General features: G+C 39.1%; 1 protein-coding gene across 4 annotated transcripts in view; it reads right to left on the bottom strand.

Moving 5' to 3' along the window:
* Window positions 1-2,181: 2,181 nt before the first annotated feature.
* Window positions 2,182-12,155, bottom strand: part of hck (HCK proto-oncogene, Src family tyrosine kinase) — a 104,147-nt gene continuing 94,173 nt past the window's right edge. For all 4 annotated transcript variants that reach the window (XM_070896192.1, XM_070896189.1, XM_070896193.1 and 1 more), the window contains 3 exons: window positions 8,948-9,101; window positions 5,466-5,597; window positions 2,182-3,954 (listed from right to left, as the gene is read on the bottom strand). In XM_070896192.1, coding sequence (XP_070752293.1) covers window positions 3,752-3,954; window positions 5,466-5,597; window positions 8,948-9,101 — 489 coding nt within the window. In that variant the 3' untranslated portion in view covers window positions 2,182-3,751. The remainder of the gene's footprint in view (window positions 3,955-5,465; window positions 5,598-8,947; window positions 9,102-12,155) is intronic.

Genomic DNA, 12,155 nt, shown 5'->3' with positions numbered 1-12,155 from the left:
CGACTACCTACCTGCAACCGACATTCCTGTTAAGCTGCACAGCCGCACAGTGGTCTGGAGGTCCCGCGCAGACCGCTCACCGGCTCCTTAATGCAAGAAACTGCACGTGCGAAAATTTGAAAGGGCCGCACACCTAGCAAAAGGGACTGCGTACCCCCCACCCCAAAAAAAAAGAGGGAACATTGGCTGGCTGCAATGCTGGCTGGTTCGATCCTGAGGCCACTGCCCATTCTTACTACTGAGAAAAAGAGAACAAAATCAAATAATGACTACACACAACAGTTTTAAAAGTCAAAGCTCATGGAGAAATGACCAGAAAGGACGACATATTCACACCACACATACATTTAAAGGACAATAACTTTTATTTAGAATTATTGCCTTGAATTTAATTTAATTTCCTGTTTAAAAGTATCGTGTTATTTCTTTGAGAATTTGTGCAGGCTTAATATCTGAAAAGAGGCTTTTTGTGTGTACATGTACGTGCACGTGAAGCCTTTTTAGCATGTGCTATTTAAGTTGGCTATCCTTCCAAAAGCTTCAAATACTTATCATGTAATTCATGGGGGGGGGGGGGGGAAAGGGGAATGAAAATAGGTTCTTATATACAGGGTATTGGTTGAAATAGCAGAATTAGAGATGGTGTTCTTTTTTCAAAAAAGATGCAACTTTTGCCAACTTTTTCCCACTTTCCTCTCCTGAAGCTTTTGATTTCTGCTGGAGAAGGAGCTATGGGCATTGATCATCCTCTGGTACCGTTCCTTATGTGAGCGCCGAAACAGAGGGCAATGGTAGATTATTCAATCACAGGGTTACCAAACCTTTGTCCTATTCCATCTTAATTGATGGCCACAAACACACACACTTTCCAGCAGGGGATGGGGCAACACTGGATAGCAATCAGGGACAGAAACCCTGGCTGATTATCTCCACGTCAGGCCAAGGGCCTGCTAAGGCCAATTGTAGTGCTCTGATCATCACCCTGACTGAGATCAGGTAACTAAGCACAGATCCAAATTGAAGCTTGGGCCTTCTGCTCCACATGGCTGTGTTACACATTGCTTTTAGCCACAGATTGAGGTGGGAGGTAAGGAGGGTCACATTTATTATAGATGAAAAGCTTTACTGCAGCACTTAGTTAATCAAAAATGGCATATTGCTCTGTGTTAAATTAATTTTAGGCATGGCCGAGCAAAATCAAATCAAATCATGGATTATGAAGTAACATTTGCCTAGGAGAATACAAGGCTGCAGCCCTGAAGTACATGTCCTATTATTGTTGGTGAATTTCCAATTTCTTCTGCAGCTTGAAACACAAGAGTGGCGAGAGCTATGGATTTCTCTGAACAGGTATTTCAAAATCCGATTGTTAATCATAAATAAATAATTTCAGAATGTAGCAATCATTTTTATTTCAAAAACAATAAAATGATTTTCAGATGCTTCAAGTTGTTTGAATTTTTTTGAAAACCCTACAGATCTGAAATTCTTCTGGTATTCTGTTGACCCTATAGATCGGAACAACTCAGATTCTGTACCAGAGTCAAGTAACTTTGATGAGGATCATGGATGCAACGAGAGTGACTTGCACGTTCAATCCAAAGGCAGAGTAGTTCTCACTAAAGTTTTGGCGTATTTTTTTTTTTTTAAAGAAGGTGGGAATTATTTCTCAGCTATTGCGAGACTTACAACAAAGCTACATAATACCATCTAAATAGTATTAAATGGATTTTAGAAAAATGAAGACATAAGCCACACATTTTTACAGATGTTTTTAAAATGCTTAAAAAAATCTTCAAATAAGAGCAAAGTAATGCTCAGCGAGTGGGGCTTGGAAGGGAAGGTTTCCTTGGTGCACCAGAAGGGTGATTCTGCGATATGGCACTCCCAGGAAATTGCAGACATACAGGTCTGGAGATGCTCTCTATATCTGCTGGGAGTGCTGGATTGTGAAATCATTGCTTGTGTGTAAAGAAGTGGGGGTAACTTAGAGTATACACTGGTTACTTTGCCTGTCAATAACAAATGTTGGAAAAAATTGCTGATGAGATTTACTCAGAAAATGAGTTTATAAAGATCAAATGCATAGATGTAACATTTGTAAGCTTTAGCATGTTGCATCACTACCAATCCAAAGATTTGATTTGACAAATTTAAGAACTACCAATAAGATTAAGGCACTTTATTTCACACATCAAGCATTAATAAAAAACAGTATGATTGGCTACATTTTTGCAATTATTGTACTTTTTAAATTGTGAAATCATTAAATCATTTCAAGCCACGTGGAAAAATAAAGATGCATAGTTTATAAATCTTCAAGCATGTGCATACTTCAGTCCATATTAAACAAAGTTCTGATGCACTTTAGCCTACACTTTGCTACAAACAAAATTTATTGGATCTTGCACACACATTGTTATAAATTATTTCCAACATTTAATAAATCACACACCTGATAAAAACTTTAAACAACCAAAAAAAGAGACCAACTAAATTATTGGATTTAGTTTAGATTAGAATTACTTCTCAGATTTTGTCTTAGTAGCTGTGTCTCTCCTTATCAAGCTGCTTGCTTCCGGGAGCTTTTCTTCCACTGCAATAACAGTCTGATGGGCTACAGACATCTCTGTGGCTCAATTGTTCGCAGGTACAGTTCCCACTCTGAAAAAAAAGTACGCTTTTCCAGTAACTCAAGCCAGTAGCAACACGTTTCTCATGGATTGGTTGAATTGTAACCTTTGCTTGGTTTTATCACAACAGAGCAAAGCAAATATTCAAACTAATATACCACCAGGCAGTTCAACTAGGAGTTTTGGCCTTGTGCACAAACTGGACCCTACTTATGGCCCGAGAGTTTCACATTGCCAGCATTCAGCCATGAAACACATCAAAGCTTAATATTCTGGTTTACCTGGACCAATGAACCTAATCCCATGCAGTATTTTTGCCATTGTTTGTCCTGAGTCTATTTGAACCCAATCTCAACCACAATAGTGCCCTCGAAAGCAGTATTAGGGATCATAGGGTACAATTCCTCCAGTGTCACCACGGAGGCTAACCTACCGATATTGTGAACTTCATAACAAGAAAGGTTAGCAGGGATTCCATTAGCCAATATGAAATAGGGTACTCACAGCCTTTATTAATGTACAATAATATTTTCAAAGACTAATATTTTTAAGATCTCTCTCTCACCAAGAGTATCAAGTTTTCTTTGAGACACTGTACACAATAGAGTAAGTTCTTTTGTATAACTACTCCTGCTGTATGGACTCAACAGCTAAAAGAATCAGACATGGGCTGAAACAATTCCGCTGACCTTTTTCTAGTTATAAAACACCTAAAAATGACATTGCTGTAAAAGGGGCTGTAATATCCAAGTCTCCGTTATGTAAGTGCTACCTTCAGTATAAAAATAGTGCAGAATTAAAGATAAACTGTGAGATGAAAATACAATACCAGTATTATTTTAAACATTTCAAAAAAAAGCTCCTTTTTATTCAGCCAGCTAAGGACTGATGAACATTTTTAAATTTCTGCAGAAAAATTGCTATCACATTCTTAAAAAATAATTGAAAATATAATACATGGAAAACACGTTTGTTTACAATCAAGAATGTTGAAAATTATTCTTACTTTGGACATGGTGCAAAAAATGCAAGTGCAGACTTTAAAGAGTTAAATCTAAAATGGTGGTTTAAGTTACTTTTTTTCACTTTCCTATCATCTGTACATATTTGGCACTTTGTTATGGCTGCTGCTGGTACTGGCTCTCTGTTGCTGTATAAAAGTCTTCTAGAACACTCTGTAAATATTCGAAAGTGGGACGCTCTTCTGCTCTGTTCTTCCAGCACTTCATCATGATGTCATACAGCTCTGTGGGACATACTTCTGGACGTGGCATCCGATATCCGTGTTCCAGCGAACGTATCACATCTGGGTTCGACATTCCTTAAAATAAAAAAAAGTGCAACCAAGCGGTTTAATTCTTTTCTTCACAAAATACACCTACACATTCCACTCATTTCATTGTCTCCCAACAGATCGCTCTTTAAATTTATAAATGTTATAAAGATCAGAGAACTTCTATTAAATAATTTATTAAATGTTTTGTTATTAATAGTAATATTGAGTGAATGGCATATATTTCATGACCTCTGACTGGTAGCTGTAGTACAAGTCAACAGTGCATTCAACCCTACACGTTTAGAGTCAGTGTGATGCAGTTTTGGCATTACTCTGATGCTAAACTTAGGAATGTAAATTGTGTTTCAATTCCCGAACTGACTCCAGAATGAAGTGGAGTGAGATTCCCTTCTCCAAGGAGACTCCCTTTGCTTCGCTCCCCTCTCAGGCAAGGTCTCGGCTTAGGATTCAGACTGTATTTGTACCAGAACTGCAGCATCAGCATGAAGTGAATCTACTTCACACCAATCCTACACGTGCTGAGTGCACCCTCCGATAAGTAAAGCAAGTGTGAAGAGAATATAAGAAATAGGAGCAGGAGTAGGCCACCTGGCCCCTCGAGCCTGCTTCGCCATTCAATAAGATCATAGCTGATCTGATCATGGACTCAGCTCCACTTCCCTGCCTGCTCCCCATAATCCTTTATTCCCTTATCACTCAAAAATCTGTCTATCTCCACCTTAAATATATTCAATGACCCAGCCTCCACAGCTCTCTGGGACAGAGAATGCCACAGATTTACAACCCTCAGAAGAAATTTCTCCGCATCTCAGTTTTAAATGGGCAGCCCCTTATTCTAAGACTATGTCCCTTAGTTTTAGTTTCCCCTATGAGTGGAAATATCCTCTGCATCCACCTTGTCGAGCCCCCTCATTATCTTATCTGTTTCGATAAGATCACCTCTCATTCTTCTGTACTCCAATGTGTATAGGCCCAACCTATTCAACCTACCCTCATAAGTCAACCCCCTCATCTCCGGAATCAACCTAGTGAACCTTCTCTGAACAGCCTCCAATGCAAGTATATGCTTCCTTAAATAGAGAGACCAAAACTGTACACAGTACTCTAGGTATGGCCTCACCAATACCCTGTACAGTTGTAGCAGGACTTCTCTGCTTTTATACTCTATCCCCCTTGCAATAAAGGCCAACATTCCATTTGCCTTCCTGGTTACTTTCTGTATCTGCATACTAACTTTTTGTGTTTCATGCACAAGGACCCCCAGGTCCCTCTGTATTGCAGCACTTTGCAGTTTTTCTCCATTTAAATTATAATTTGCTTTTCTATTTTTTTTCCTCACATTTTCCCATATTATACTCCATCTGCCAAATTTTTACTCACTCACTTAGCCTGTATCCCTTTGCAGATTTTTTTGTGTCCTCCTCACAATTTGCTTTGTACCATCAACAAACTTGGCTGCATTGGACTCGAGAGGAGCAAGATTCATGCAACAACATTATAGTCCTGCTTGAAAAACTTGACTGTTCTTTACAGACCTGGGTAAGGGGTCCGACCATATGTGATGGTTTCCATGAGAAGAATTCCAAAGGACCACACATCAGACTTGATTGTAAATGACCCAAAGTTTATGGCTTCCGGTGCTGTCCACTTAATAGGGAATTTGGCACCTAGAAAGATAGAGTAAATGCAGATTATAAATCAACAGGCTGAAAATCCTGATTGCTACAAATTTGCGATGCTGAGCTCTCCAGCTGATTCTCCAATCTGTACTAGCTTGGGCGAGACCCCCATTGGGACTGGAGTCTTGCCACTATGCAATGGATATAGTTTAAAAAAATACTATATATACATATATACACGGTGGGTTTTGGGAGCCAGCTAAAAACAGCATCTTTTAATAATGCACGTGGAACAGCAAACTCTTATAATTTCAGTGGGAAGTAGTTAGTATTTTCAAAAAAAATATCCAGTTATCAATATTTCATTGTACATAGTTATCATTGGTAAGCACTAATGTGTCATGAAATTTTGCCTTTGAAACAAAGGTATTAAAGAAAGTCTGCTATCCAGTGGTGATACATTTTTAATATTTTGTTTCAAAAATTGCTGCCAGTATTTTTAGTTTTCTTGAATTTCTGTAATGAATGGATGACATCGAGATGAAAAGAAAAATAAAGAGCCATGCAAATATGCTGTGGCATAATAGTTTGCAAACGTTTAATGTTAAAATAGCAGAGGGGAGAATTTCAGAAATGTGTAGTGTGTTTGAATGCGAGTATCCAACAGAGCAAGTTCAGGGTCATGCCATTTAAAATTACTTACTTATAACTAATGGCATTACGCAGGCATTGAACAGAGAGAGCTGCATCACTGTCAAATTGGACAGCAATAGTCTAATTCTCCTCTAAAGGGGTAGAATTTTCCCAGATATTCAGACAGGCATTTGTAAATAAATTGAAACTAGACAAATTTAAATTTAGATGGCGCCTAGTGTGCATCATTCTGCAAACAAATTAAATGAATACAAGGGTAATGCAGCACAAAGAGAGCTTTAGCAAAAAGAATACAAGATAATTATTACACAGATAAAAGTTAACTTCACAATAACCAGAAAACTATTCTACACTAGGAGCTTCCAGTTAATCCCAGTCAGTTTGCAAAAGGATTTAAAGACTGATAACTTGTGCAGAGACACTTATCCCTATAGCATGAAATCCCACTGCTGATATCATGTGCTAATTGAAACCATGTGTCATATATGCCAACATAGGCAAGCACTAGTTGGTGATGCAGATCCTGGAAAACATAAACTAAGGGTCCACTGAAATTATTTAGGAAGTGGCAGCTGGAAATGATTGTTTACATTATTAATGGACAAACACGAAACAGTGAAAAGAAAGGATTTTCAATAAAGGTGAACACGTCCTGGAAACACAATGGGTAGAGCCGAAGGTTAGTAAAGGATACAAAACTCTTGTGGAAGATCAGGGAAGTATGTAGCAGAAATAATCTGGTTTTGCTGGGGGATTTTCAGAGACTGGAAGAAGCAGAATAGCTCAAATAGTAAAGGCAACAAATTTCTAGAATGCATTGAAGAGAGTTTTCTGGAACTATATATTTTAGAAGGGATAAGGTCATACTAGATTTAGTGATAAGTAACAAACCAGAATTAGTTAACAATCTGACAGTAAGGGAACATCTTTGAATAATGACCATAATATGATTGGATTTGATATTCAGTTTGAGAGGGAGAAGAGAGAGTCACCAAGCAAGGTTCCAAAGTTAAGGCAAACTTCAAAGGGATGAGGAATAAATTGACCGCAGTAAACTGGGCTGAACTGTTAACAGAAAAACAGTGGGAAGTATTCAAAGAAGGTTTTGGTACAATAAAAACCAGAACATAACCCGAAAAATAAAAGGTTCCACTTGTACAGTGAAGCAACCCAATTTATAGTCAACAAATGAGGTAAGAGACAGTATCAAGCTAAAAGCAAAGGCTTACACAAATGCAAGGAAAATTGGAAGTCCAATAGACTGGGAGAGCTATAAAAAGCAACAAAGGGCTACAAAGAGTTGCAAAAAGAAAATATGGAAAAACATGCAAGGGATAACAAAGCGAACATGGGAAATGTGGGCCCATTAGAGACAGATTCTGGAGAGACTATAATGGACAATAAGGAAATGGCACGCTTTTGAAATGTATACTTTGTATCTGTTCTGATGAAAGGTCATTGACCTGAAACATCAACTTTGTTTCTCTCTCCATAGATGCTGCCTGACTTGCTAAGTATTTCCAGTATTTTCTGTTTTATTTTGGATTTCGAGCATCCGCAGTATTATGCTTTTGTACTTTGTATTTGTTTTTACAGTAGAGGAAGAGGATAAAATACCAGTGGTATAAATGTTAAGAGGAGGAACTTACTGGATTCAATACAGGTTTTTTTTTTAAAAAAAAGAAGGGTCATGGAGAAAATAATGAGACTAAAAATAGACAAATCTCCAAGATCTGGATAAATGATAAAGGGATACAACAGAGTATATACAGAAAAGTAAGTTCCTCTGGTGGGGAATCCAGAACAATGGGAGCACAATTTTAAAATTGGAGCTAGGTCATTCAGGAGTGAAATCATAAAGCACTTTTTTTCACACACAGATTAGTAGAAATCTCAAAAAGGCTGTGGATGCTGGGTCAATTCACATTTTCAAGACCGAGATAGACAGACTTTTTTTTATTAGTTAAGGGTATCAAGGGAAATGGACCAAAGGTGGGTAAGTGAGGTTGAAGCAGAGATCAGCGATGATCTAACAACATGCGAGAGCAGGCTCGAGGCAATGAATCGATGACTCCTGTTCCTATGCTCAAATGAAAGTCCTCTGTCCACTATGTTAACCAGTTTATTTTAAATGGATTAATATCCCCGTTAAAATAATGGCCAGAGAGATTTCATGTAACCATGTTAAACTTTGTCCACTAATATTTCCAACAGTAATTTCCAGTACCAGATGCTTTAAGAATAAATAATTCAGAGTTAGTTCGATCACAAATCAGGCCTTGTAAGCTATGTGCCATTTCCTAAAATATTTTACAACTTAGAAACAGTTAGTGGTATTTTTTTTGGTTTTAGTGTTAACTCAGAGTTTAAAAAGACCAACAACCACATAATTCTATTCCTGGTGCACTCAACGTGGGAGCCCCACTACAACTAGTAACAAGGGATCCTCCTTCCCCTAAATACTGACACCGCCAGGGACCCTTGTTCCAATTTATGAACGATAGTGTCAGCTGCCCAAAAAAGGAACACTTGCTCCCATTGTAGAAAATGTTTAATCAGTCAATACAGTAAAATAAAGTGTTAGAGAAATCAACAAATGCAAGTACAGGATTTGAAACATGCGCACTGCACAGAGAATGCACTGCAAGGCCAGAAATCAATAGCTTCAGGGATTTTGTTGCAGTTTCCAAGCCCATGTCTGATTACATAGCAGGAGCACAGCCTATTTACATAGTTTAACATACCTTCTCTGGCTGTATATTCATTGTCTTCAATTATTCTGGCTAAGCCAAAGTCAGCAATCTTGCAAACCAACGCTTGAGACACCAAAATATTAGCAGCCCTCAAATCTCTGTGTATATAGTTCTTTGATTCAATGTAAGCCATTCCTTCAGCAATCTTAATCAAATAATAAAGTCATTAGGAGATTGTTACCAAACTTATATTTGATTCAGTTGAACAAAAATCCTATGGACAACAACATTTATATTTTCTTTCAGAAACAAGAATTTACTGTGAAAAAGGCCAGAAGTTACCCTCGACTGCAACACAAATTTTTTGTATGAACATTACTTCAAAGTTTACCATTTAAAAAGAAAAACATTGGGAGCAATGTCATATGAACACATTAATTATTTAGCTGCTAACACCACTAAGAGTAATTTGTAGCCTAGACATTTTATTCTTTTGAAGGCACAGTTCTTGCTGGGCAGCAGTTCCACAATCAGACAGGGTACTGGAGGATTGCCGAAGTGGCCACTCATCATACGAGAGTCTAGAGAGCAAGTGTCAGCAGGCTATTCATTATTTACGGCAAGTTAAAAAATGGTTATCTACAGCTTGTGTCTTAACCTCACCTTTTCACCTCTGTTGCAACAACTCCATCATCCACAGTAAAACAAAAAAAAAACCTGTTTTCCTCAATGTTTACACTGACTAGCTAAGGCATGCGCACCAGGAAGGTTCAAAGGTCAATCCCAAGCTCTGTACTGACTTGGGAGATTTGAATTCGGGTAGTGGGAGGGTGACTACAACTGCCTCTGCATCTCTGAATTAGGAAGGAGAACAATTCCCAGAGTTCCCTCTGCTAATCACATTAGGCATAGCTAGTGTTGCAATATAATGGGTTTTAAATAATGTTGAAGTCTCCTTTGGCATTGCTTAGAAAACATGTCCATCCTCAATAACACATATGAAAGAGAGACAGAGACACTAGACAGAAATAACTTATTTCTACAGTTCTCTCTTGATCCATCTTGGTTTCTCTTCCCTGTAGTTCTCTTGTTGTTCCATGTTTCTTCTCCCCTGTGCATCTGTGCTTCTCTCTCTTCCTTGCGTTTATGCGAAGCTTCTCGGTCTTCGATTCCTTCAGATTCCTATCTGTATTAGTCTCTCCTTATTTCTGTCCATGCCTTTGTTACCTCTAGACTGGACTGTTCCAATGCTCTCCTGGCTCACTTCCCATCTTGCACCCTACATAAAGTTGAGCTCATCCAAAACTCTGCTGCCCATACTCGTATCATGTTCCGTTCACCCATCACCCCTGTGCTTGCTGACCTACATTGGCTCCCGGTCCAGCAACACGATGATTTACAAATCTTCATCCTCATTTTCAAATCCTACCATGGCCTCGCCCCACCCCATCTCTATAACCATTTCCCACCCTACAGTCCTCTAAGTTATCTGTGCTCCTCCAATTCTGGATTCTAGCGCATCCATGATTTTAATCGCTCCACCATTGGCAGCTATGCTTTCAGGTGCCAAGGCCCTAATCTCTGGAATTCCCTCCCTGAACCTCTCTTTCCTCCTTTAAGACCCTCCTTAAAACCTAGCTCTTTGACCAAGCTTTTGGTTATCTGACCCAATATCTGTGAAGCTCCTTGGGACATTTTACTATGTTCAAGGAGTTATATAAATGCAAGTTGTTGTTGTTACACTTCTCTTTGCTTTGGTCTTTTGCTGTTCACCCTCCCCTTGGTTTGCCTGTCTGCTTCTCCCCCTTCCCCATTTTTCTCCTCTCCCTCTTTCCATAGCTACAGCAGTGCTGTTATCTCTCTCTCTCTCTCTCTCCTTCCCTCCATCCATCTTAATTTCAGTTTCCCTCGCCTCCCTCCATGATCTTTACTTCTTGTCCTTTCTCTCCATCACTACTGCTTCTATATTCCAGTTTCTCTCTGCTTCCCTTCCCTCTGACTTTTCTCCATCCGTGTGTGCATGCATGCCAGGGAAACCATTGATATAGACGTTGCAGCAGTAATAGTCATAAGACAGTGTGATGGAGTGATGAAGTGAAGCCAGCTTTGGGCCCAGTTCAGTGCAATTTAGAACAATGGAATGAGAAAAGAATTTTCATTCCACAAACCATGTACCATTTTGCCTGTCATGGAATCTCCCCTGCTTAACTTCCCTATTCGATCAATATTCCTTAAATGCAACTATTTGCAAGTTGAGTAACCTCAGGGACGCAACACAAGTTTCACCAGGAACGGCCAGGAACTATTGCTGGTCCAACACCAACTGAATTTCACAGGTCCACATGAAAAATGAGTGGGTGGAAAATCCTGCGGGGTCACTGAACTCTGTTCCCAAACTCCCGACACGTGCTCTCAGCACGGGAGGCTTCATACTGAGTGTGACAATTTGTAAAAAGCCTACCCGATAATCTGAAGAATGATTTCATAAACTAGGAAGTATCTGTCAAACACACCTGGGTAGTCAGTTTTCTGCCTTAGACAAAGGACTGCTTGCCTATTCAACTTGCCCCCAGCTGGTGGCGCTCCATACAATCTTACTTTCTTTTAACAAAACAAGTCACACGCTTCAAACATCTGCAAACTTATCTATAACCTTACAAGGTCATCAAGAATATTTGAGAAGAGTCTAAAAATGAACACTTTATTTTTACAGTTCGCACAGTAACTGAATAGCCTGTTAAGTGAAATAAGCCACAGGGCATTTCCTTGTTCCACAAGACACTATCTTCAAAAGCTGTTTTATGTGGAGAGAATAAGCAACTCAAATATTAGCTTTTGAAATATTCACAGTGGATAAAAATTTTTGACTATGTGGCAAAGGTTTGAGGTGGACGTGTGACAATGGATTACCAACACAAAATGTGCCCAGGGCTGCTTTTGGCCAGTTTCCTCTTCTAGTGCTGGTGCATATTTCCACTGGTAGAGTGGCAGCCATTTACTGTGGCTAACTCTGATGATAAATTCTGAGAGGCAGTGGAGGAGTAAGTAATGAAATGAAAAGTTCCAGCTTCCTTGCATGACATTTTAACAAGTACTGAAATTCTTGGCCACAGAGACATATTCATATCCAGGAGAGAAGGGTCTTTTTCTTTCCCTTCTCCTTTTTGTCCTCTTCAAGGTGGTGATTCATGGGCACCATGGGAGGAAGATTAATTGTAGCCAAGCCTGACCCTGAACTCTCCCAAGATCCAAACACATC

This window comes from Pristiophorus japonicus, chromosome 12, assembly GCF_044704955.1.
Source record: "Pristiophorus japonicus isolate sPriJap1 chromosome 12, sPriJap1.hap1, whole genome shotgun sequence".
Classification (NCBI taxonomy): domain Eukaryota; kingdom Metazoa; phylum Chordata; class Chondrichthyes; family Pristiophoridae; genus Pristiophorus; species Pristiophorus japonicus.
This window is presented reverse-complemented; position numbering and strand designations above follow the sequence as displayed.